Here is a 27,835-nt window from a genome sequence, read left to right as displayed (position 1 = left end):
TATATAAGCATTCTGAGTATAAGATGCTGCCATTATTATCTGTAAGCAGATGATAATAGGGCTTGTGAGATTAAATTCAAAAGCTATTATTCACAATGATATATCATTCATTTCTGACTAGAAGACTAACGTCTGCCCAGAAGAAAGGATCTTAATGTCTGAAGTACAATCCGTGCCTATGTGATAAAATGGCAGGAGAAGCAAGGAGACTTTATTAAATTAAAGAAATATTATTTCTTTAAGCAACAGGGAATTCCAACTACCAAATAGCTGAGAGAAGATACCATATCATATTTATGTTCGCAAATGGAAGTTGTAAGCACAGCACAACTCAGAAGGCTGAGCTCAGGGATGGTCTAATCTTTGTAAGCATAGGCAAACCCCAATCTTTTGGGGGCTTTAGTTTCCCATTAACTGGGAATCAATACATCATGGTTTTCAGAACCAACAAGTTATTTCCACAAAATACTCAGTGACCTAGAGAAAGCAAGAATTCCATTATAATATTAAAATATGTTAAGCATTGTTCCAACCCCTTTGCGTATATTAACTCATTCATCCACAGAACAATGGAATGATGTTAAGTATTATTATCCCTATTATGCAGATGAAAAAACACGAGGCACAAAGGTTAAGTAAGTTGCCCAACGTCCATAGCTAGTAGCTTGCAGAGAAGGGATTTTAACCTGAGCAATCTGTCTCCACAGCTCATATTTCATAGATTTTGATTAGGTAAGAATAAATATAACCAAGGTCAAGTTACCTGAGGAGAATTACGAAGGGAGAAAAAAAATTTAGGATGAGTCTAGAGTAAAACCCACCAAGGCTAAAATGTCTTTGGCCTTTTTCATTAGAATTAGGCAATATTTCAACCCTAGGGGGTTTCTTTCTTATCTATTTAAAAAGTCATTTTGATTATTGCCTACCATATGCCAGAGATTGTACTAGGCAAATATTGCATTATATGTTCTGCAATTTTAATTCCTTAAAAAATTTAACTCTTCTATTCAGTTAAATAACAATAAATAATCTTGTAATTTTTGAAGTTCATTTTATACAAAAAATGCCTTTTTTTTTTTTTTACATACTTTGTAAGTGAAGCTTATAAAATTGAAAGAAGAAAAAAAGAGCTACCTGCATGCTCCGATTCTCTTAGAGAGGGCTGTATTTCCCCATCATTGCAGTTTAAGACATCTATGATGCCTACAGTCATTTGTCCTATTGATGCGGGCTTGAGAAATGTATGGGTCAAAAAGGGGTGCCCAAATGTCTAGAACAGTGGTTCTCACAGCACAGTCCTAACATCAGGAATGAGGGAGGGATGCTACATCACCTTAGAAATGTGTTAGAAATACCAAGTGATCAAGCCCTGCCCCAGACCTAATGGAACTCTGAGGATGGGGCCTAGACGCTTAGTTCCTGGTGATTCAGATGCACATTGAAGTTTATGAACCACTAGCACCTGGTAAAACTAATCCTTTAGGACCCTTTAGCAGGTGCTGAATGTTTCAATTGCCAAGGGCATACAGGGAAACAATAGGAGAAAACCAACAGGACAAGCACCTCCAAATGAAGGTGAGAGTGGCCAGTTGACAACCGCCATCTTTCCTGATAATCTGCCCTTCATCCCCTATCTGGAGTGTGGGAAGATATGTCATGAGAGAGAGCTAGACATGAAACAAAACTCTGAATGTGAAAGGAGGGTCCTGGAACCTTGAAAAGTCTTGATCAAACATACCCTCTTTTGAGACTAGCTTCAGGTTATCACCTGGTCTGCCTTCCTGGGGAGTCCCTGGCTTGCAGAGAAGAGGGCCAGGTGTATCACAAAGGGGAGTGGAGGGGACGGTGGCAAACTGGAGGCCTGCAAACTTTGCCAAGAGGCATCAAATTAAAGTCTTTCCAAAGTGCCAGTAAGCCAGAGAGAAATATCTTCAGAGCAAGTATGGCCCATAGGACGCCAACTTGTGGCTTCTAATTCTAACTTCCTCATTACAAAGAAAGAAACAGAGGTGAATGAGGTGAAGTCCCTAAGTAAAGCCTCACAGGACAGTGACAGCAGTGCCCTGGATCTGAATCCAAAAGCCTCTTCTTCCAAGAAAACGCCATAATATTTGTACATGGACAATGTGAATTTTACAACTAATTAAAGTTCATCTTTTGCTCCGTAAAAAATGTGCAGTTTGATTTCACTAATTATATAAGGCTTATGGCCAACAAATTCAGATATAAAATTTCCTCTTATCTTTCTAGGTTAGCTACAATTTCACTGCCTAATGGAATTTTAGTTTAAACTTCATTTCTACTATTTCACTGAACTTTTATACTCTTGTAAATACTTCAAACTCTTTATGGAATGAGGCAAGATATATCTAACAACTGGTAACTTTACTTGATCCAATTTCATTATTCTGGTAAGTTGGCCAGGTAAATCAGATGCAAAAATTATTTGACTAATATTTTTTAGCTGCTAGAGTTGATTCAATCAACTTAAAACATTTAGGAGATCAGCATAACTGGGAGGAAAGCACTAACTTGGTCAGTCCACATGCATTTTTTGTAATTCATTGGAACTTGAATGATTCTTTAAATCAAAGAGGGTCCAAGCAGAGGTGCTATTTGGGGACTTTGAGATGATATTTAGTCATCAAGTCTTAGTGACCAAAACGAGTTAATGTACCTTCAAAACTAAGCAAATTACTCCCTTCTCCCTGCAAATGGCCCATCATCATAAACGTTGGCCATTAAGGTGCCATGTGATTCTGCACAGACCACCAACAGGACACAGGATAGTGATGATTCATCACTAATGAACTAAACAGCATCCAGTAAGAATCATGCAGATGCCCTGCCAGGGTAAAGGAGGAGATGGCTATAAAAAGTATAAAAATGCTAGGAAAGAGCTTCCCAACATTTGTGAAATATAACCTATTCTATTCTAAGTAGGGGTGAAAAGCATGGGAGGGGAAGAGAAAGGGAATGAATATTACCTGAGTTCCTACTAAACATCAGGCAGGTCCATACTAGGTAGTTAACCACATTATCTCATTGATTCCAACCTATGCAGAATTACTAGCCCATTTTGCAGACGAGAGAACTGAGAACCCAGAGAACTCAAGTAATTGACTCAAAGTCAGGTAGCAAATAAGAAGCAAAGCCAAGATATGAACCCAGATCTGTCTGGCTTCAGAGATTATCCATTTTCACTATAATAAGAGATGAGATTCAAATATGTATTACTCACCTAACATATGCACTTTATTAGTGCTAAGGATACACGTATCCACCACCACTAGTTCCTTATATCATTGGTTTTTTGCAGGGAAAGATTTTCTGGCTAGCAACTCTGAAGCTACTGTACATCTACATTTTCTTAGCTTATTGATATAAGGGAAACCAGAAGGTGAGAAATAGGAACAGGGCCAAGGCAAACATTTTAGGTGTAACTGAGCTTGTCAAGCATCCAATGGTTTTTGCAAACTATTCACAAAATTAAGACAATAGCCCTAATATGCTCTGCTCTGCTCAGAAGACACAAGAAGGCCTACTAAGCTCTGTTAATAATGATGGTTAAAATAAGAACTTTACATCACTTCATCTCCTACCACTCTCCTACATATAATTTATGTTTCGGATGTAATCGACTATTCAACTGTATTTCGCTCTGCTCTCCAGCCTGTTTTCTGTCATACCCACGTGCCTTTGATGGGCCCTGAGACACCCACAGATTCACGATCCCTACTAAAATTCTTTTCTCAACTTCTACACTCCTCTAAAAGCACTTCTGAAATGAAAAAAATAAGAATTTGATAAATAAAGGAGTCAAAATACATATGCCTTTCCTTCTGTCTGGCATTCCTTTTTCCTCCCTACCTGCCTGGCAAAATACTACTCAGCTTTTACAATTCAGTCTCAAGTGCCTTCTGTAATACAGCATGGTGGATTACACATACAGCTATCACAGGTTTTGCTATGATAACAAACAATCCCAATATCTCGGTAGCTTAAAACAACAGAAGTCAATTTAACTTACATTACATACCCATCACAGGTCAGCAGGGGCCCTAGATCACTGTAGCCTTAGGAATTTAGGCTGACAAAGTAGCCCTTATCTCAGATTACTGGTTGGGAGGAATTTGGGAGTTTCTTAATCCACAAATTAGATGCTGTGGTTTAGAAGCAACACAGATCACTTCTATTCATAATTTTGTGGCCAGAACTACAAGTCCCATGGCAAACACATTAGTGCCTAAAGTGGGTAGGACCAGAAATATTTGGTGAACTGCTCAATAGCTGTGTATCAGAATCCCAAGGTCTGGGAATTGCTGGGTTATCCAATAGTCAAACTATGGCACAGGGCATCAGGAAAGCAGAGAGGGAGAAAGAGAAAGAGCAAGAGAAAATTTTGGACATACACTGATATGCAATATTTTTAAAGTACTAAAGTCATTATCCTAAAAAACATTCAGAACTTTATAGGACTTCTATAGGCTTATTTTGACATTTTATTTTCAAAAATATTGAATTACCTATGGGAGGGATACATCCCAAATCTGTCAGTGGCTAGGGTCTCTAAAGAGTCCACTTTGACTCTAGGTCTGGGAGATGTCCCAGGGACTGAATCTTTACAGAACTTCTCAGGAGACTCTGATGCTCAGTCACATTCAGGAACTACAGGGACAAAAGAATAAGTATAACGGGCTCACCTAAATGTCAGTCCTAATCCTTCTGGGATTTATATTCTCATCTTTAAAAATGAAGATTGTAAAATCTCCTGTATAGTGTCCTGTGACCGTTAGATAAAATGATATATGTCAAAGCACCCAACGCAACGTCTGCTGCGTGAGAGAGATTGGTGAAATGTTCATCTCCTTTCACCTTTGTAGTCTTAGCACCTGGCAGAGTATCTGAGAACAAGAGGTGCTCAATGAATTCAGAGAAAGAAAGAGAAAGAGGAAGAGAAATCAGCTATCCACAATATTTAAACCTTCAGTGATTCAAATATGTCTACTTTGAATCATCAGATATTTAGAAAAACACATTCTGACCTATGTACCATGACCGCACTAAGTGTTAGAGACGCAACAGCGAATAAGACATTGTCTCTGACCTTAAGAAAATCCCAGTCTCCCTTTGCTATGTGCCACTTCAGGAGGAAAAAATGATAAATAGGGCACAGAAATAACCTCCAAAGCTGTACCCTCGAGTGTACACAAGTACAGGCAGTGAGCCTCAGCAGGGCCAGGCGCATCTGACTATTGCAGGTGGAGACCCTGAGAAGCAAGGCCTGCGGTGAGCCTGGTGACCTCCTGAGTGTTCGGAGCCACCAAGCAGAAACTCAGCAAGGAACATGACCTGACACTCTAAGGCCAGAAAGGAGATTCAAGAATTTAAAGAAGATTTCAACAACAAACGGGCATGAAGGAGTTCTAAGATTTTCTCCTTGGACAATCAAAAATTCTAATTAACCAGAATAAGCTGTTCTCTGAGCACATCATTAATCAGTTTGACCAGGTTTCCCATTATTTCCTATTTTAAGGTTCCTGCTTTAAAGCAGGCATTATTTCAGAGCAAAGATTATTTCATTCCTTTGGGAACTTCGTAAAACATGCTATTTACGTAGAAGATAACACGGGCAGGCCCAGTGGTGTGGTTTACTCTAATGTAAAACACACACGTATACACACACACACACACACACACACACACACACATCTTACAGTCAGAAAGAGTTGACATTTGTGGTCTTTTAAAGTTTTAGCAGTTCAGCTTTCCTTTTATGGTAACCTGCTTTGTTTTCCTGTTTCTAAAAGAAAGCCACAGATTTATTATGCTCCGCTCCTTACTAAATGGGCTGAAGGGAGATTTATAAAGCAAATAAACAGAAAGATTTACGGTTTCTTTCTCACAGCAGCTAAAAATTATGGAAAAACTCATTGACCTTTCAAGAGAAGAACTTGGTTCAGTCTAGCAAAAGCTAAGTGCACCTAAGAGGTTTCCAATTAATCCTTTAATTTAAATCCTTTGTCTCTCTCCAGTAAGTATGCTGGGGGCCCGCGGAATCCCAGTCATTCTTTTGAAGTGTAACTACCTGTGGCCACTACAAACAGCATGTTCCATCACACTGAACACTAATCATCAATAATGTTGACAATAATTAGAAAATGAGCAAATTGGGAGATTAGAAAGAGAAGGGGAATAGAGCAGACAGTGAAGTGGGAGAAGCTGATTTGGCAGGGTAACCTGGCAAGAAAGAAAAGAGGCTGAGACAGAGAAGTCCTGGGTCTTGACGGGAGGGGAAAGGAGGTGAGAGACAGGAGGTCCATCAGGCCAGGTTGATTATAGATGGGCCAGGCTGAGCATTCTGCCAGGATCTATCGTGAAGTTGTCCAGAGGGGAGAAATTGGGAAGGGGATCAAAGAAACACGCCTGAATCTACGGGAGAATTATTCCTCATTTATGCCGACCTAAGAGCATAAAATAAGAGTCGCCCAAACTGTTTCCTATCTAAGGTACACAGCTTACACTCTCTCAAGACCCATAACAAGAAAAGTTAAGTGTAAACAGACAAAACACTTCATTAAGACTCTTTGATAGCTGGTCTTCATTTTTGGTTTGTTTTGTTCATGGGAGACAAATACAATCTTGAATTAGGATCGCAGGTATACCATCTATTAACAGCATAACCTTGGGTAAATCATTCATCCTCTTGGAGCCTTGGTTTTATGGTGATAACGGTAATACCAAGCTTCACAGTGACTATCATTGAACACATGCTGAGGAAATATTAGTTGTCAACAACACAGCAACACTGTCATCATTTATCCACCAGAGGACTGAATTCGATCTTGAGAAATGATGTGGTTTGATATGGAAAGAGCTGGATTCAGTAATAATAAAAAAAAAAAGATACAAGTTTAAGTACAACATGTAAACCTCAATTCCCTCTTGCAGACATGACAACTAGGCTTGTAGAATCAGAAATCTAACTCCACTGTACTTAACTAGCTGGGTAACCTCAGGCAAGTCTCTCAACTTTTCCTAGCCCGTTTCCTCATCTGTAAAATGAGATTAACAATATTTTTATCAGAGTATAATATGAAAAACCATGCAAGGTATTTAGAATATAAATATACAGAATGTACTAAGAAATATTAGCAGCAACAATAACCATGATTCACGTATTCATTTATGCACTCAACAGTTATTTATCAAGCAGCTACTACGTGCCAGGCAAGACTTGATGTTAGAGAGTCAGCAGTGAATGAAGCAGACAAAAGTCCCTGACATCTCGGAGCCTACTTTCCGTTCTGGTAAGAGTGCCTTGTGCACTGTTAAGTATTGATTAAATAATCTGAGTATGTTTTAAGAGAAGACAACATGAAAAGAACCCTAAACCTGGATTAAGATTTAATTTACCTAGGTTTAAGACCTCCTGGCTCTGAATCTTGGGCATTTCACTTCACCTCTCTGGGCCTAGTTTCCTTATCTATAAAATATTCTAAGAAAAAAATCCATACATTATTGGAGTTGATAAAAGATTAAGGAAACAATATATTAAAGTACTTTATAAATTATAATGCATTCTACAAATATGCTTTATCATATTTATTCTACCTATATATAAGCTTAATGGCCATATATTAAGCAACCTCACAGCCAAACTTTACCAAATGAGGGAAATCAAAATCATGAACAATTCTCTTTTTAATTATTACTCAAAGAAATTAAATTTTAATGCATAGGTGGGACAAATTATGGAAGAGAAACAACAGCTTTTATAGGAGTTGACATTAAAGAAAATTTTAAAACTTTTATAACTCGCTACAGTTATCACAGAAAATCCTGGCATTTGTAATATAAATATACAGAGATTCCTAGGAATCCCCAGATTTGTAAATATTACTAGAGCTTATAATTTTGTAGTAAGACACACTAAGGATCATTTTTGAAAATGTGCTTCACAGAATTCTAGTTTGGAATGACAATAGGTCTCATATGTTAATGAAGATGATTCCAGGCGCAAATAAGTTAAATAGATGCTTGGTTAAACACAGTTTCCCATGAGCTTTTCAAACCGTATCTGGTATATGACATGTTCAAAACATTTGAATAAGGAAACATTTCTTCTTCCCTTCTTAGGACAAATGGAATAAATTTTAAGAAATTTAAGTAAACACAACTGAAATATGTAAGTTATCCCTTTGGATTTTCAACAAGAGCCATTCAGTACTCAGTGACCAGTGGAGAACCACAAAGCTCAAAGCTGAGTTGGGATGTAGATACGAAATTATCTGTTTGTCACTCTGTAGCTAAATTCCAGTTGTGTTTTGGCCAATAACTACATGTCACAGTCATTCTTGTCTATACTAAAATTTATTATAAATGATGTTCAAAAGTATAAGCAAAAAAATCCAACCTGAAATATACACACACACACACACACACACACACATATTTATAAAATTTCCATGAACAACAAGAAATGCCTGTTTTTGGAGCTGTACCAGAACTAATCACATAATAAACAGTGGATTTCAATTGCATTCCCAGGTAAAGGCCAAGCTGTTACCACTGAATCAGGGAAGAAGGATGGTAATGCACTTAGATGTGTTGAGGAACACTAAAAGGAAGCTCCTGATTTTTATCACCTATTGGAATAGCATTAATGAATAACAGTGAATAATCATTCACGACAAATGAGTTACAATTCATCAGAGTGAATTTAGAAAAAAAATCCACTTTTTGGAAGTAGATTAAGACACTGGGTAGGTAGAAAGTACAAAAACCACCTATCTTTTTTTAAATTTAAGCATTTCCAACTTTACATTAAACAGATTCCTTTTGATTGCCTATACCCCGGACCCATAGAGGAACTGACGCCTCAGTGTGAGAGAAATCACCCAGTCTACTACAGATTCCCGGAAGAGCAGTCCAGAAAGGGAGAGCTAACTAAAGATTCTCAAGGATCCTGGGAACTGCTATGCATCATGGCTTGTCTGTAATTGAGAAAGGATGCTATGTTTACCCTGCCCACCAAAGAAATGCTGAGCTGGTGTGTCAGATAGACAAATACACATTCAGAGAAAATATTACTTCTGTGTAAGAAATTTGCTAAAGTGTAGAACTGTAGAAAATGAACACCTAACTAAATGTATCCTTGCAAATAAAAAAAAAAGTAAAACAGGAATAAACTGTAATTACTTTTCCTCTGGATCATTCTATAGGACCATGAATTATTTTTGGTGTCAGAAGGACCTGAGATTAAATCCTGGCTCTGTCATATACTAGCTGTGGGATGAGCCTTGGTTTCTTTATTGACCAATTAGAGACAGTCAGGATTGAATGAGGTAACAGGTATAAACACCTGCTTAGCACACTGCCTGGCACAATTATTAGTTTTTCATACTGAAAAACTTATCAAATACCTGGGAGTATCCCACGTCCTACCACCCATAGATATTTATTATTCAATAGATACTTCTTGAATACCCACTCTGTTCCAGGTGCTATGTACAAGATACTAGGGATAATATAATGAACAAAACAGGCAACAGTCCCAGACCTCATAAAGCTTACATTCTGGTGCTTGTAAAGTGAATTCTTATTTACATTCTTTCCTCCTAAACCTAAACAAATAAACGTATTATCTTGTCAGTCAAATACAAAACATAAGTTTGCACAATGCTGGAAGCTTCTATGTGTGAACTATAATCTATCTGGCAAACCAAGTTTCTTTAGCTGGGCTCAGAAAAGTTCCCATTAGAGTTTTGAGCAGCCAGGTGTCAGCATCAAAAGATAAAATTCAGCATTCAGCAGCAGCAGGAAAAGTGATAAATACCCAGAAATGAATGGGAAGAAGTCCCTGAGTCTGTACAGCAGCACCTTAGAAGCTGTTGGCTAGCACTGGGCTTTCTATAAATCCTCTCAATACTAAAAGGAGGAGATGTAAAGATGTACAAGCCCCACAACTGGAACACACTTCAAGGTGGCTCTTCCCACCTTAAAATTGGAAAGAAATTAACATGATCTCTTTGTGACGCTAAACATCTTAGGGGAAAGAATCCATAGAGCACTAGGGTTTCTCCACAGACTCTCACCTTCACTCCTTCATTTACTCATGGATTCATTCAGAAAGTAACTATTAATAGTATATTGCAGGCCCTAGGGCTGGGTCCTGACTATACGAGGATGAATCAGAAACAGCTCTGGCCTTTGAATAGCTCCTAATCTAGAAACTATGTAGAAAAAGCATTGAAGATCCTGTGTGATGGGCACTCTAAAAGGTCTGAACAAAGTGTTATCAGAGCCCAGAGGAGGGAGCCACAAAGTCAGCCATCAGATGAAATAGCCAGAGAATTGATTCCAGATTCACTTTCCATATAATATCCAATCTATCTCACAACCAATCAACCAATTCTGCTGATTTGATCTCCTGCCCACTTTTCCATGTCCACCACTACATCTTGCCTCGATTACTGCAGCAGACTGACAACTGGTGTCCCTGACTTGTGGCTACATTCTGTCCTCCACTGCAGCCAGAGTGATTTTTCACCTCTTTTAAAAACCCATCAACAACTTCCCCTTGCCTTTAGAGTCGAATGCAAATTTCATAAAGCCTACAAAGCTTCCCAGCTCTACCACCCTCTGCACTCACTACTCTCGATCTCCCACACTGGGCTCCAAGCACACTAAATGCTCCTTTGCTCTTTTGTACCTCCAGGATTTCAGAGATGCAGCTCCCAACTCTTGCACTGATCTCCTCTCACCCTCCCTCAAATTTCTAATTCCATCTCATCCTACAGTCTCAGCTTGAATATCTCCCATGGCACCCCACATTTTCCATCAAACATTCAGCATCCTTCATAGTCATTGTAATCCTGATCTTTCAAGACCCCCCCTTATGATGTCTTTCCTGCTAATTTCAAGAATTAGCCCTCGCTTCCTCAATACTCACTGACACACATCTTGAACCACATATTTGAGGACTTAATTATATCTAATTGAGCATTTATTATATTCAAACTTAACATTTATTATAATCCTATTTTGTTCTATATTCTGCCTTAGACATTTTTGCTCACCTTAGTTCTCATAACAATTCTTTTAAAAAAGACAACTGAGCTAAGCACAGCACCCTGATTTCATAAAGGGGAAATGCAGAGAGATGACGTTCCCTGCTTAAGTTCACGAAATAATGGTAGAGCCAGCATTTCTAACCCAAGGACCCCAAAACTAAATCTAATCTTCCACCAGACCTTTAATACTCTTCTTTAAATGTTTTTAGTGTACAATTGTTGTCTATCCAGGCAAGCTTCATCAAGAAGCCAAAGTCACAGCAGGTACTAACATACCAGCTGCAACAGCGAGAGCACAATAAAAACTTAGTGAGTTCAATTCTTCCCATTCCTGTCTAGATATTAGGCATCTTGGAGATAATGAAAAGGCATTTATTTTTTAAATGATCAAACATGCTGAAATAAAAAAAAAGGCTACTAAAGTTCTATTTCTATTTTAAGCTCTAAAACTTGTACTTATCCTTAAAAAGTAAGCATGGACTTTTCCCCTTCCTTTTTTCCCCACTCTTCCTTCCTTTTGCTACATGAAAATGCTAAGTATTATAAATAACATAATATATGCATCATGTCTTTCAAAGAGACACCCTAAAGCCCTAAAATACTGTACAGTGAGCCAAAAGATGTCTCAGAGTGATTTCTTAAGGTGAAGGTATATCATTAGAAAATGATGTAAGGCCATTCTCGCACGCTTGGCCTCTGGATACCATCTAGCCCTGAGCTGAGCAAGACAGATTCACCTGGGAAAACGCCAGGCATCTGAGCTCTCTAAGGAAAGTCACAGTCAAAAATCAGATGTAGCACGACTGCAAGGTTTTGGGGAGAGGCACCAAGCGAGACCAGACAAGACCCTGATGATCTCAATTATCAAGACCCTGATGATCTCCTTCTCACCACCATGCCAAGTTTGAAAACCCATGAAAACATCAAGGATTTAAGCAGTGTTGCCTAACCTGGCTCCCTGCCTCCAGCATCTCTCTAGCCAATGTTGCCTCCACGTGGCCTTGAACATGATTTTCCTAACATACCAGTCCAATTATGTCCTCCCTACATCAGACTCCTCCATAGATACTCTGCAACCTACAGCAATGGTCTCTGTTTTTGATTATGCATCCTTAATGATAAAAATGTTTGAGTATGCACCTCCTATATGTAAGTATGTATCTATTTAATAAAATATATGCATGTACTATTATACTAATATATCATGCATATCATAAAACACCAAAATGAAAACTAAAAGGATGAGATGAAAACAAACATAAACGAGAGTTCTAATATTGTTTCCATACCCCAACTCATCCAGTTTTCCACCCACTGTGATGCCTGTACCCTACATGTGTATGTACTGGCCTTCGAGATGAACTGAAACTCCTTAGCATGCCTACAATGCTTTTCACCATGTGACTACCAGCCATATCTCTGTTCTCATCTCCTACCAAACTCCTTATGTTTCAGCCATGCCAAACTTTTAACTTTCTGCTTTTGTATATGCTGATCCTTCTACCGCGAACTGCTGTCCCTCATACCTCCTCTAGCTGACCATCTCATTCTTAAGGACTTAGTTCAAATGTCACTTCCTCCAGGCAGGCTGTGCAGACTCCCATTGGCAGAATGCATTGCTGCCACTATTGTACTCCTGCAAGGCTATTTAAAATCCTAGGATGAAACAAATCCTATTGTCTTTTTATTATCTGATTATAAGGCTCTCCTCCCCTTTAGACTGTGAGCTCCATGAGGATAGAATCTATGGCTTAATCATCATTGGATTTCTGGAAGCCAACACAAGACTCAGCCACAGTAGGTGCTCAATTTATGCTTACTGAAAGAATGAGACAAGACTCTGGGCCTGACTCTTTATGCCCGTGGTAGGGTTGCTGTGTACAACCTTGCAGACTTTATACTGCATAATTTTAGCAGGTGCCATTCACCTGCATTACCACATGAACGGTGCCCTCTGTAGTTGTACAATACAGAAGTCTCACCTTTATAAAGCCCACAATGGCTCAACACAAAGTAGTGGCTCTCTATATTGGTAGATATATATATCCAGAATGTGTATACATAGATAGACAGATATACCATGAAGATCTGGAGACCTGAGTTCTAGTGTTCTAGCCCAAGCACTGACAATGATGAAAATAATGTTTGTTATTACAATGATGCATAATTATAATCATAAATAACGTTATGGCACATAGCTGTGCTGCGTTAGCCTTTGCAAAATGCCTTCACATTCAATATCATATTTAATTTTTATGACCAATTGGTAAAGTAGGCTTTATTCAGGCCTTGTTGAAAAGTCCTGTTTAGACCATGAGAAAATCAAGATACAGAATAATCAGGTGATTTCCCAAGGTTAGCCAGCTGGTAAATGGTGGAGTCAGGATCAATCAAGATCTTATCCCTAGCTCAAAGGTTTTCTTTTTTTTTTTCTTTAAACTACCTTACTACCCTGGGAGTAGTCAAGAAAAGAAACAAACGTAAGAAGAGAAAATGTGAGAAAGCAGGAATATCCAAGGACAGCTGACCAACCACCAGACGAACTCCCAGGCAAGGACGGTATGCGTAGTCCTCCTGGCTAAGAGCTCTCTCTCCTATATTCACATCGCTTTAATTTTTTACTTTCTTTTACTATGCTGTTTGAAGTTTAATGGTTTGGGTATTTTCTTAATTAATAAGCATCCTCTTTAAAGAATACATTTACCTCTGGTAATGTGACGTGGATATCAATCATTTACAAACGTGTGCAAGCTTGTTTCCCGAGCTGCTTTCTTCCTAGCATAAAACTCAGAACTATAGCACAGGAGAAACTGAATTTTGTTTGGAAAGAAGAGGAAATGAGTCACTTTGGGACAAGGGGTATATTGAGGATTGAACAAATCCAGAAGAGGTGCTACAGTGGTAGCCACAGGGAAGCCTGGAGATAATGCAAACAAGAAAGTAAAAGAGAGGTGGTTGAGTAGTTAAATCCTATCTAGTCTCCAAGTGAGCAAGTTTCAATACAATCAACTGAAGCCACAGGCCCATTTGGTAGGACACAGGAAATAAAAGTAGAAGGCTTGAAATTAATGAAGGAGATTTTTAAAAATTTAATAATTGGGCAATCTAGCAATACCAGAAAGCTATTCACCAAAGCAGATTTGTTTTCCTCCTGGGCACACAGCTAGAGAACATCCACCAACCTCTCTTGCAGTTAGATACAGCATCTGAGTTCTAGCCAGCGTGAAATGTACCAGCACTGGCCCATCAAAACCTCCCACTGAGCACCTTCCATTCTCTTGCCCCTTCCATGGTGACCTTGGAAGCCACATATTACATGTGGTGGAACTACAAGAGGGATGGAGCCTGGCTCCCTGAATCATAGTTTTGAGGCGGGCCACCTGTTGACCAGGAATATCCATTTGAAAATCTATGTGAATGGAAACAAAAGCTTCTATTGTCTTAGGCCACAGAGAATTTGTTCGTTTACTATAAGCAGCTGATCAAAACAATTTCTTGAAAAATGATTCTCTTCTTATCAACACGAAGGGAGAGCTACCCTCTTGCCATGTAGTGAAGGAAAGGCATTCTGTAGCAAATAAAGGCAGTGCAATTTATATGGAATAAAGTTAACAGGCAACATTTCAGCATTACATAGGCTGAGCATTAGCAAAAATGAGCAGAAGCAGCCCCTGACCTATAGACTCTGCGATTTAAAAAGTAGCACTTCAGCAACACTAATAGGACAAATCTGACACAAGAAAGCAGTGTCACATATAGAAAGGCATGAATAAGCTTACGACTGATTTCTTTTTCTTTCTTTCTTTCTCCCTTCATTGCTTTCTTTAGACAAATACGTTTGTGTGTCTGTAATGTACCATGCACTATTCTAGGTGCTAGAGATATAGTAAATAAAGTAAAATTGCTACCCTCATGCAGCTTATACTCTAAAGGGGTAAAGTCAAATAATATACCTTTAAACACAAAAACACAAACAAGTAAACGACACAATTTTAGAAAATACAATGAAAACATTAATAAAAAAAATTAAATTAAAATGGTATAGAGAGTAACAGGGTAGTACCAGTGCTAATTTAGCGAGGTTGGTTAGGGGAGATCTTTCTAAAGAAGTGACATTTGGGCTACAATTTGAACAATGCCTAGAAAGCAGATTTGCAAAGATCTGGGTGAAGGGCCTCTCAGCTTAAGGAAAGAACTATCACATGGGCCTATTGGAAGGATGAAAAGAATTCCAATGTGGTGCAAGAAGAGTGAGCAAAGAGTGGAACAAGATGAATTTGGAGAAGTAGGCAGGTTCCAGTTTACTTAGAGTGTTACACAGGACCAAGTGTGGATATTATTCTAAGGGGCATGGGAGCCATGAGACCATTTTCAACAGGAGAGTGACATGATCTGACTTACACTTTAAAAAGCTCATTCTGATAGATGTCTGGAGATGGACCATAAGTGGGCAAGAGTAGATGCTACGATCACTGGCCAGAAGATAGAAAAGTCTCGGGCTGGGGTGGAGCAGTGAAGACAGCATAACATGGACGAATTTGTGCTTCATTGTGAAGGTAAAGCTAACAAGACATCCTGATGTCACAGATGTTAGGGATGAGGGAAAGAGTAGAACTGGGGATGACTTCTACATCTTGTGACCTGAGCAACTAGGTGAATAGATGTACCCATAGCTGAGCTTGGGAGAAAAGCACATGGTCCTCTGTTTTCAAGACCCTGGAACTTGGGAGAGCTTTGTAATATGATAGTTCAGCTACACGATGGGTTCAGTGGGCTTCTATGAGCTTGGCCTTGAAACTTAATCAATACTTACAACATTTTTATCCAAAGAAATAACTAAAAATTTTCCACAGTGTCTTGCCAATGAACTTTTGAAGCCTGGTTAAAAAAATAAAAACAGTGCTATCTTAACCTCAATATTGACCATAGCACAGCGCTTTCCTAAGCACAGAGCTTAACAGTAGCCCCTTGGTTTAACCCAGGTGCAATAACCAGAATTCGGATTTGGGTTTTATTTTCCTGCTGTTATAATTCCAAGAAGAAAGCTGTGTGTGTGTGTATGTGTGGCAGGGTGTCAGAGGGTGGTTAAGAAGAGTTTAAGTGGGTGAGTGAGCAGGAACAGATGCTTTTGCCAAGTAGCCTAGAACATGAAGAAGCAGGGGCAGAGAAAAGCCAGACCCAGGAAGAAGGCTCGTCCGCATCTGCTGCTGGGAAGAAGATGATGTGTGGGCTATTTTGAACAAAGCAAAAGCTAGAAATCTCTGTGTCTCATAAAAGGGAAGATGGAGTTTGACAGATAATTGGGTACCAGAAGGTCTCCCCATTAATCAGACAGGATAATTAGAAATAGGAAAAAGGGACACCTCAAGGTATTCTTGTAAATGCTACAATGAAAATAAAACAGAATGCTTATCTGAAGCATTCTGAATCCCTGGAAATAAATGAAAGCAAGAACTACAAGTTAAGGGTTTACTAAAAATGAATAACCAGAAGAGGCTTCTTATTCCTGCTATGGTTTGAATGTCCGTCCCCTCCAAAATTCATAGTGAAATTTAGTTACCTTGTAACAGTATTAAGGGGTGGAACCTTTAAGAAGTAATTAGGCCATGACCACTATGCCCTTATATAAAAAGGCCAATTTGGTGCCTCTTTGCCCACTTTTTGCCCTTCCACCTTCATCCTGATGATGAATTGAAAGGGCCATCACCAGATGCCAGCACCTTGATTTTCAACTTTCCTAGAACTGTAAGAGAAAAAAATTCCATTATTTATAAATTACCTAGGCTCAGGTATTCTGTTATAGAAGCACAACTGTTGTTATAGTTGGACAATCCTTTGCTGTCCAAAGCAGGATTTTAGGAGACTAAAGCCTAGATTTAAGCACAAATTGGGCTACATGGATCATGATGCTCATGTATTTTCTAAGATGCAAAACATTTAAATGAAAAAACAAAAATGTGAAAAACAAAAGTTACCTGATTAATTCTTGGATAATCAGAAGTGTAATTAAGCACACTAGACCATATTCCCACGCATTCTCTTAATCAAGAATTGACAGGGTCTTGTTTCTATGGAAGTGCGTTCACGCCAGCCTCTGCCTCCAGTAAATACCCCCGTAGCTATTCCGAGGGCTGCTTTCTGTGTGAACTCTGATCTCTCTACTGCTTTCCAGGTCTCTTACCGCTCAAAGGGGCAGACCCTTCGCCATCACCCCCAGTGATATGAAAGAAGTTATAAATCACCTTGCTAATCAGCTGCTGTGCTTCAGACATTTCAGTAGTTTTGTTATACGGAATTATTAAATTCATGCCCATACAGGTAATTTTTTCCAAAGTATTTCCTTGAATATGGCTCTACTTGTGTTTTTCCAAGGAAGGGATGAGTCCATCTTTATTATGCTTGGTGCCCCAATGCCAGCAATATGCCCCTGGAAGAACTGATTGAACTTGGTTCTTCCATCTAAAAATACTCTCCCCTCCTACCAGCCAATTGTTCCAAAAAAGTGTGGTCTCTTTCTCAGTCTTGGTCTCAATGAGCACACACTTCTCCAATTCCAAGAACTATCCTCAAAACCTTAATGCTATAAGTTAATAATAATGATAATTATAACTGTTGTGATCTGGTGAATGTATACTGAATACCAGACTCATTTGCTAAATTTGCAATTTGCTAAATTTCTGACATGCATTGTCTCATTATCATCTTAATTAGTAAACTTAATTCACCATGTTGGATTTGGCATAACTAAACACTAATTTATAACTTGTGGTCTGCAAAAAAATCTATTCCCTGGCAGCAGGGCCAGAGCAAACTACTGATGACCCAAAAAAAAATTGTACTTTTTCTGATAACTGTCAATGCTTGCTATATTAAAAATTGCCCTCAGTTATGAGCAGTGAGTTGGAGGTATCCTTCTGAAGCCATGACATTTGGATCAATTAATTCAAGCAGATATATCAGTAGGCTTAAGCCTTTATGCAAAGGTAATAGGTAACTTTGCCATCCACAAGTCTCACAAATTCCAGCGGGACACAAGGTTATGTCTCATTTGCGCCATGTATCCATCATCTGTCAGTTGTCACACTGCTCCACGCCATCTTCATTCTGGGACCCAGGCTAATGGAGACGCCCTGATCTGGAACACTGCCAGTTGTTACATCAGGGAAAAAAGAGAATGAGGCAGAATCCTGCAAAACCTCTTAGAGCTTCTATTCTGAAATGGCACATGTCATGTTCACTCACATTTCATTACCTAAACCTGATGTCAGCAGGACCAACAAGGTAGCAAATATTTTGAACAACATTACAACGGAACAGTGTGGGTGGTGGGGGGAAGGAGCGACACAAGTCAGGCATAAAGCCCTGGAGTAGAAATGACCTGAGTATCATCTTTGCTTCATTGCTCTGAGTGTCAGGGTCCGAACTTGTAAAATGGAGTTAATGTGGCCAATACTGCCACTTTCCACACAGATTTATCATAAGGCTCAGAAAGTGTAACGTATATAGGCCAGGTACAGTGGTTCACACCTGTGATCCCAGCACTCTGGGAGGCTGAAGATTGCCTGAGGACATTGCTTGAGGCCAGGAGTTCAAGATCAGCCAGACTGGGTAACATACTGAGACCCCATCTCCACAAGAATTTTTTTAAAATTTAGCCAGGCATGGTGGTGAGCGCCTGTACTCCTAGCTACTCAGGAGGCTGAGGTAGGAGGATCACTTGAGCCCAGGAGGTCAAGGTTACAGTGAGCTATGATCACACCATTACACTCTAGCCTGGGCAACAGAGCAAGACCCCATCTCAAAAAAAAAAAAAAAGCATACCATATATAAAAGAAGTTTGAAGAATTCCGAACACTCTTCAAGTAAAATGTATTACCATTTAATGCTAACTGTATTACTTTTCATACCTGACAGATGGCATGATGCACGTTGCATATGGTATCACATTGTTCTTTATTCTTCTAAATAACTTTTTACTACAGGAAGAAAAAGTTTATAAGACTCTATGTAGACTACAAATTCAAGAATTAAGACCATAAGTAGGACTCCTATTTCCATACTTTCCTCAGACACTACTAATTTAAACTAATATATCAGAAACTACTTAAGACCTACCCGTTGAAAATGTTAACACTAAGGGAAAAAGCCTCAGCCGACCACGATTCATAAAACACTAAAATCCAACTAAAGCAGTTTTCAAAATGGGGAGTGCTCTTGCTTGAGTCAGATGAGGTGAAATGAAACAACCTCCTGTGAATTGTATCACAGCTGACAAAAGGTCTTATTATGTTCTATTGATTGGCTAGGAGTTCCGATATCTTCTCTATGGAAGTTTCTACGACAATCTCTACAGAGCAGGAGTCCTTAATACACCCTATCTCTGCTACTACCCTAGGAAGTTAAAATTGAAAGCTTTTGTGCTTCTTTTTCCTGAATAGGCTTTTCAAGGTAGCTTGAACAACGTGTGTAATATTTTGTTTTAATTTTCAAGCCAGTCTTGTTCATTGTGGCTTTTACAATACGGGTCATTTTCATTCTTCATTCCATTTATTCAGGGTGAAAATAACTTCCCTGAGGCAGTTCATAAGTATCTAGTTCTTTCTAGGCTGTGGTGAGACAATGAACCTACCCTCTGAGCATCTCTAGTACCCAGGTGTGTGTTTGGCCATCTCTAAGCTTCTCTATTAGATCCCCCCTGGGAGCAATTTTTAGGGAAATGGCCACAAACTAAACTTAACCATAAAATAATGTGGTAGACATGATTTGTTGCACGCCCCGAAACCACCCCCACCTTCTTCCTGTTGCTACAACCCTACTTGGTTCAGGTAAAAGGCAAAAATCATTTGGTTTTAAGGAAGGCAAACTGCTCCTCCAGCTCTGGAGAATGAACACAATAAGCCCAAACCAATGACAGCTATCACATTTGCTTTTCCCAGACATTGGTCTGGGGGTATGCATGCGGCAGGGGGATATAACTCAGGTCTGAGAAATAAGACGGGGGAAGTCTTCTGCATGTGGCAATGGTGGGGGGTTTAGGGGTGGGGAGAAAACCTTCTAGGAAGAACTTTCTTTGAGCATAAAAAGACAGAACCTCACATAGAGAAGGTTTTTAACCCCTGCCTTTTCCTCCCTTCCTTGTTAGGATGCTCGCGTGAGGACACCATGCCTAGAGCTATGGCAGTCACAATGTAATCACAGGAACATAAGCTTAAAGATCCAAGTTCAAATGCTGATGATGGCAGAATGGAAGGAGAGAAAAGCATCTGCTCTCAATGTCGGTATTCACTCTGGTTGGTTCTCAGTGCCTCCCCATCCAGATGCCCAGTATATGACCTGCTTTAACCCCCGGGCTCTATTCTTACACACAAGGAGGGCTCCAGCGTTTAGCCATTTCTCCTTAGGTGCTATCCTTCTCTCCATGAACAAGTCCCCTGGAACTTGTGGAAAGTCTTCATGATAACAGAGAAATAACTGAAGACCAAGCACATCACAATTACCCAAGGCAGCACCGCAACGCAAACTGGCCCAAGTCCAGGCTCGTACACTGAGCTAAGCAGGAGCATGTCCAAGAAAGCAGTGATTCAGACTTAATCACTCAACATAATCAATAAAATAAGGCCTCACACAGAAAGAGAAAGTTGATGTCACAGATGGTTCCTCATGGAGCTGATTCTATGCAATAAAAATGGTATCAATGAGGATGGAATCCAACAGTTTCTAACAGCATCAGCATGAGCAGTTTTCTCCCATATTCTGCCAGGTCTCAGTAGAGAAGTGGGGCCAGGAATGGTGGCTGTCCTGATTCTAATGGGCAACTAAAAGGTCTGCCAGAGGGGATATCAGGATTCAAATTGTTTCTGAGGTTCCTTCTATCATTTTTATAATTGTTCAGAATCCATCCCCACATGTAGGAGAAGGTAAGACAGTAAATTATTTAGACCATTATCTGGCTTATAGGATTCTTCTGTGATGAACAGAGAGAATATTCATATTTTCAATTTTTTAAATTACTTTAATTTTCTGACAGATAATAGCATAAGGTAAGATCTAAAAATAGATATTAATGTGAAGTATTGAAATTAATAGTCTTAGTCTCTTTCCCCCAAATTAACAAATAACTAAGATAGTATTAAAGGATAGATTAAAAGATTCATAGCCAAAGGGGCAGCTTCATTCTCCCAAATGGCATGTCTCCCTAAGCAAGTTCAGATCTATAAAGCACGTAAAAAAAAAAAAAAAGGTAAAAAAGGATAAGGAAAAAAAACCCCCATTATTTAGAATATATTACTAATGAGAACCAAGGTAGTAATGAAGAAAGTCTTCCAGAAGAAATGAAAAAACAGGATACCTATAAGCTACTGATCATGAGTGGTAATTAGGTACATTCCCTTAATAACTAAAGAGATCTTTAGTCAAAGCCAAAATGTCGAGCAGGGGTTAAACAATACACAGTCCTCCCTCAGAATATCCGGGTATCAGTTCCAGAACACCCAAGAATAGCCAAGTCCGCACATACTGAAGTCCACTCTAGGCCCTGTGGGAACCTGCCTACAACTGATAGGAAACATTGGCCCTCTATATATGTGGGTTTTGCATCCCACAAATACTGTATTTTCTTTTTTTAATGCAAAATATTAAGGGGGTACAAATATTTTTGTTACATGGATACCTTGTATAATGCTTAAGTCATGATGGCTTTTGGTGTGTCCATCACCAGAATAGTGTTCGTTATACCCAATAAGTTAAGTTATTATTCCACACCTTCCCTCTCACCCTCCCCGCTTCTTGGTTTCCAATGTCCTTTATATCTCTCTGTGCCCATATGTACCCATCATGTAGTTCCCACTTATTAGTGAGAATATCTGGTGTTTGGTTTTCCATTCCTGAGATACTTCACTTAGGATAATGGTCTCCAGTTCCATACAAATTGCTGCAAACAACATTATTTCATCCCTTTTTATGGCTGAGTAGTACTCCACGGTATACACATATACACCACATTTTCTTTACCCACTTGTAAATTGATGGGCACTTAGGCTGGTTATTTTCGATCCGCATCTAGTTGAAAAAAATCTGGGTATAAGTGGACTCTCACAGTTCAAATCCATGTTGTTCAAGGATTAATTGTAAGACAGCAGAATGGAAAGAACTTTACCATTACTGTCATCAATCAATACTGTTTCTACCTTGAGAACACCTGATCCATTTGAGAACCAAATCACTTAGAGGAGAGTGACCAGAATTTTGCAGCATTCATTCAATTCAAGCGAGCTACCTTCCTAATAAACAAATCACCATGGTGCAATGTATTATCAGGAAGATGACAGGAATAATTGGAATGAAAAGAACTGGGACAAACAGAAAAACAGCCTGGACATCATTCTGCCTATTAGAGCTTCTGCATATTGGTGGAAGGGAGCCAGCGAGCACCTTGGAAATGGATGGGCTCAGACATTACAGCACGCACTATACATATAGTCCAAGGTCAGAGCTAATTGATCTTCTCTGGCATGTTAAAATAACAGGGTTGTGCAAGGCTCACCACTAGCAGGTTGGAGTTCTGAGCTTGGAAAGAGAGGTTCACATAAGACAGAGGAGTTGTTCTTTCTAAAGCGGAAATGTGGGTCATTGATGCTTGAGGCCACCAACCCACTGTAACAGCATCAGCCTATGTCATGAGTCTGTCTATCTCATAACTGTGACTTTCAGTAGAGATTGGGAGTTGGCAATTCATGAATCAGTCATTAAGAAGCCCAACTGGGAAAAAAAAAAAACTCTGACCGGGACAAGTGAAGGAGATGGCAGCTGGATATAAGCTAATATCAAAGTGCCATTGGAAAAGAGAATCCACCACATAATATCTAATTGAACATGAAGATGACAGTCTCCTCAAATAAGAAAACAGAATATGATGCATTTACAGTTGGTTGTTCCAGTGATTGCCATGTACAGTAACACTAGAACAGGAGATCTGATATGCCCCTGCTTCTCCTATTTCTTTGCTAGGTTTCCTAACTATCTTCAAAGGTCTTGTTTTCTCATGGTACCAAGCAGCCTGGATAAAACAGGAGAATAGAGTACCCTGGGTAGTTGACATGATTTCCTGTAGGATCCTGGAGGACCAGAGCCAAGTGATGGCTTCACTCTTTACCCACATCTACCAGGAACACATTTCTCAGCAATTTTCTCACAAATGACTTCATTAAACAGCTTACTTACCTTCACAGTAGGCAGAGTCTCCCTGGACAGAGATGTAACCACTCTTGCACTCACAAGTAGCTTTTGTATTCCAGTTTTTGCACTCTGAATTTTCACCACATTTAGGTCCTTCTGCACAAAAGTTATGACCTAAGAGAAGGAAATAAAATTTTATATAAGAAAAGGAGGAACTAAAAGACCTCAAAATAATAAAGCATGAAACATTTTTTATTGTATGTCACTCTACAGAAAAATATACTTTAGCAATATGCAAGGATGAGCAGGCTAGGAGGTGGGAGGAAGAAGAATAGGAAACTCTGTGCCATGCTTAAGAGATGTTTTTGCCCCATACTCAAATTTGCTAAGGTTGTTCCTGTGTGAAGGCTTTTATCCATGCTGATCCTGAATCTTCTCCTTATTACCTTCTTACATGACTATGCTTTTTATAATTGTTTTATTGTAGAATTCATAATACACAGAAAAGAGCATATAAAATATATGAATATACAAAAAATAAAATAAATATAACCAGATTATAAGTACTCCTTGATTATACCTTCCCAATGAATTCCCCCTCCCAGCCACTAAAGATAAATACCCCGAATATTGGGTTAATCACTCTATTGCATATTATATAGGTTTACTATATATTTGTGCTTATTCCTAAACAATATATCATTTAGTTTTGCCCATTTTGAACTTTGCATAAATGAAATCATACTGTACATATTTTCTATGGTGTGTTTTTCTATTCATCCATATTAATGCCTGTAGCTGTAGTTCATTCATTTGTCAATGTTGTATAATATTCCATAGTATGAATATTCCACATTTTATTCAGTATATAGGCATACCTCATTTTATTGTTATTTGCTTTATTATGGTTCAAAGATAACACATTGTTTTTCAAATTGAAGGTTTATAATACTTGCATCGGGTTAAGTACAACAGCACCATTTTTCGTACAGCATGTGGTCACTTCATGTCTCTGTGTCACACTTTGGTAATTCTTGCAATATTTTAAACTTTTTCATTATATCTGTTGTGGTGATCTGTGATCACTGATCTTTGATGTTACCATTCTAATTGTTTGAGGGTACCACACACTACACCCATATAAGACAGCAAACTTAATCAATAAACATGTGTGTATCCTGACTGCTCCACCAACTGGCAATTTCCCTGTCTGTCTCCCTCTCCTTGGGCCTCTCTGTTCCCTGAGACACAACAATATTGAAATGCGGCCAATTAATAATCCTACAATTGCCTCTAAGTGTTCAAGTGAAAGGAAAAGTCACACATCTCTCATTTTAAATCAAAAGCTAGAAATGATTAAGCTTAGTGAGGAAGGCATGTCAAAATCCAAGATAAGGCTGAAAGCTAGACCTCTTGCACCAAACAGCCAAGCTGTAAACACAAAGAAAAATTTCTTTAAGGAAATTAAGAGTGGTACTCCAGTGAACACATGAATGATAAAGAAAGTGAAACAGCTTTATTGGTGATAAGGAGAAAGTTTTAGTGTTTGGATAGAAGATCAAACTAGACAAAACATTCTATTAAGCCAAAACCTAATCCAGAGCAAGATTCTAACACATTTCAATTCTATGAAGGCTGAGAGAGGTGAGGAAACTGTAGAAGAAAAGTTGGAAGCTAGCAGAAGTTGGTTCATTAGGTTTAAGGAAAAAAGCTATCTCCATAACATAAAAGTACAAGGTGAAACAGCAAGTGCTGATGGAGAAGCCACAACAAGTTATGTAGAATATGTAGCTAAGATCATTGATGAAGGTGGCTACAATAAACAGATTTCCAACATAGACAAAACAGCCTTCTATTGGAAGAAGATGCCATCTAGGACTTTCATAGCTAGAGAGAAGTTAATACCTGGCCTCAAATCTTCAAAGGACAGGCTGACTCTCTTGTGAGGGGCTAATGCAGCTAGTGACTTTAAGTTAAAGCCAATGCTCATTTACCACTCTGAAAATCCTAGAGCCCTTAAGAATTATGCTAAGTCTATTCTGCCTGCGCTCTAGAAATGGGTCAACAAAGCCTGGATGACAGCACATCTGTTTAAGTACGGTTTACTGAATATTTAAGCCCATTGTTGAAACCAACTGCTCAGAAAAAAAGATTCTTTTCAAAATATTACTGCTCAGTGACAATGCACCTGGTCACCCAAGAGCTCTGATGGAGATGTACAAGGAGATTGGTGTTGTTCTCATGCCTGTTAACACAGCATCCATTCTGCAGCCCTTGGATTAAGGAGTAATTTTGACTTTCAAGTCTTATTATTTAAGAAATATATTTCACAAAGCTATAGCTGCCATAGATAGTGGTTCCAATGGATCCGGGCAAAGTAAATTAAAAACCTTCTGGACATGATTTACCATTTTAGGTGCCATTTCAAAAACTGTGATTCATGGGAGGAGGTCAAAATATCAACATTAGCAGGAGTTTGGAAGAAGTTGATGTCAACCCTCGAGGATGACTTGGAGGGGTTCAAGACTTCAGTGGAGGAAGTAACTGCAGATGTGGTGAAAACAGCAGGAGAACTAGAATTAGAAGTGGAGCCTGAAGATATGACTAAATTGGTGCAATCTTGTGATAAAATGTGAGTGAATGAGGACTTGCTTCCTATGCATGACAAAAGGAAGTGGTTTCTTGAGATGGAATCCACTCCTGGTGAAGATGCTGTGAACATACTTGAAATTACAACAAAGGATTTAAAATATTACATAAACTTAGTTGATAAAGCAGCATCAGGGTTTAAGAGGATTGACTATTTTCGAAAAAAGTCCTACATGGGTAAAATGCTATCAGACAGCATCAAATGCTTAAGTGAAATCTTTCATGAAAGAGACAGTCAATTGATAGAGCTAACTTCATTGTTGTCCTTTGTTAAGAAATTGCCACCCCAACCTTAACAACCACCACCCTGATTGGTCAGCAGCCATCGATATTGAGGCAAGATTCTCCACCAGCAAAAATACTGTGACTTGCTCAAAGCTCAGGTGATTGTTAGCATTTTTAGCAAAAAAGTATTTTTAATTAAAATAGTTACTTTTTTAGGCATAATGTTATTGCACACTTAATAAACTACAGTATAGTGGAAATGTAACTTTTATGTGCACTGGGGTATCAAAAAATTTGCATGATTCACCTTATTGCAATATTTACTTTATTGCCATGGTCTAGAACAAAACCTGCTTAGAAACACTCTTAAATATGTTTCCTGAGGCATATTTTTTTAACCACGTTTAATATTTTCCTCACTCAACATTCCTTCTTGAATCCCTGCCATTTCTTTTTCACGATAATTATTTTTTATTCCTAATGTATCCTTTAGAAGTGCCTTTAGTATCTTTTGATAGTGAGTGTGCTCAATTTTAATTTGTCTAAATAAATATCTTTAGAGTATCTTCATACTTGAAAAATAGTTTTACTGGTTATACAGTTATTTTATCTCAACATTTTGAAAGCATTATTCATTGTTTTCTGGCTTCCATTATTGTTGCTGAGAAATCAGTTATTAATCTAATAGTCATTTCTTTGTATGTGGCAATCCTCCTCTGTGGCTGCTTTTAAGATCTTTTTTATTTGTTTGTTTTGTTGGTTGGTTTTGTTTTGTTTTGTATTCTTGAGTTTTACTCTAAGGCTGCGGTCCCACCCCCTGGACCATGGACCAGTACCAGTCCATGGCCTGTTAGGAACCAGGCCACACAGCAGGAGGTGAGCTGTGGGTAAGCAAGCTTCATCTGTCTTTACAACCGCTCGCCATCACTCATATCACCACCTGAACTCTGCCTCTTGTCAGATCTGCTGTGGCATTAGATTCTCATAGGAGCACGAACCTACTATAAACTGGGAGTGTGAGGGATCTAGGCTGCAAGCTCCTTATGAGAATCTAATGCCTGATAATCTGCAGTGGAGCTGAGGTGGTGATTCCCCGCCCACTGGGTCCCCCGGTCTGTGGAAAAATTGTCTTCCATCACAACAATCCTTGGTGCCAAAAAGGTTGGGGACCACTGCTCTAAGGTATCTAGGTGTGAATTTATTTTTATTTAGAATTTTCTGGGATTCCTGAATCAAAAGATTGATAAAATTTTCCATCATTTTGGAAAAGTCTCAGGTACTGTCTATTCAGACATTCTCTCTTTACCAATTTCTCTATTCTCTCTTTCTGAATTCCAATTAGATAAATGATCTCTCTTCTTAAGGTCTCTTCCATGTTACCTTAGACTTGCTTTCATAGCCTCCATTTCTATTTTTTATATCCTGAATTCTTTGCAACTTCCAGATGTACATTTCAGTTTATTCTCTCTTGAGCTGTGTCATATTCTCTTTAACTCACCCCCCACCATTTTTAATGTCACTTATTACATTTTATATTTTTATTTTCTAGAATTCTATTTGATTCTTTTTGAATCGGCTTGGTCAAATTTGGTAGGCTCTTATTCTTTCGTTTTTTAATTTGTTTCTGTAAAAATTAATTTAAACATATTATATATGCATATTTTATATTGATAATTCCAATATCTTCTTCTGATTTTGTAGTTTGTTGTTTA

The 27,835-nt window shown here is 38.7% G+C and overlaps 1 protein-coding gene across 3 annotated transcripts in view; it reads right to left on the bottom strand.

Annotated features, from left to right (window-relative positions):
- The window catches only part of NELL1 (NEL-like 1 (chicken)), an 837,620-nt gene that overhangs the window by 582,141 nt on the left and 227,644 nt on the right, over positions 1-27,835 (bottom strand). For all 3 annotated transcript variants that reach the window (XM_012643488.1, XM_012643489.1, XM_012643490.1), the window contains one exon: positions 23,295-23,423. In XM_012643488.1, the coding sequence (XP_012498942.1) occupies positions 23,295-23,423 (129 nt within the window). The remainder of the gene's footprint in view (positions 1-23,294; positions 23,424-27,835) is intronic.

Source organism: Propithecus coquereli, unplaced genomic scaffold (assembly GCF_000956105.1).
Source record: "Propithecus coquereli isolate 6110/MARCELLA unplaced genomic scaffold, Pcoq_1.0 Scaffold198, whole genome shotgun sequence".
Classification (NCBI taxonomy): domain Eukaryota; kingdom Metazoa; phylum Chordata; class Mammalia; order Primates; family Indriidae; genus Propithecus; species Propithecus coquereli.
The sequence above is the reverse complement of the archived record's forward strand: the minus strand, read 5'-3'. Positions and strand labels throughout refer to the sequence as shown.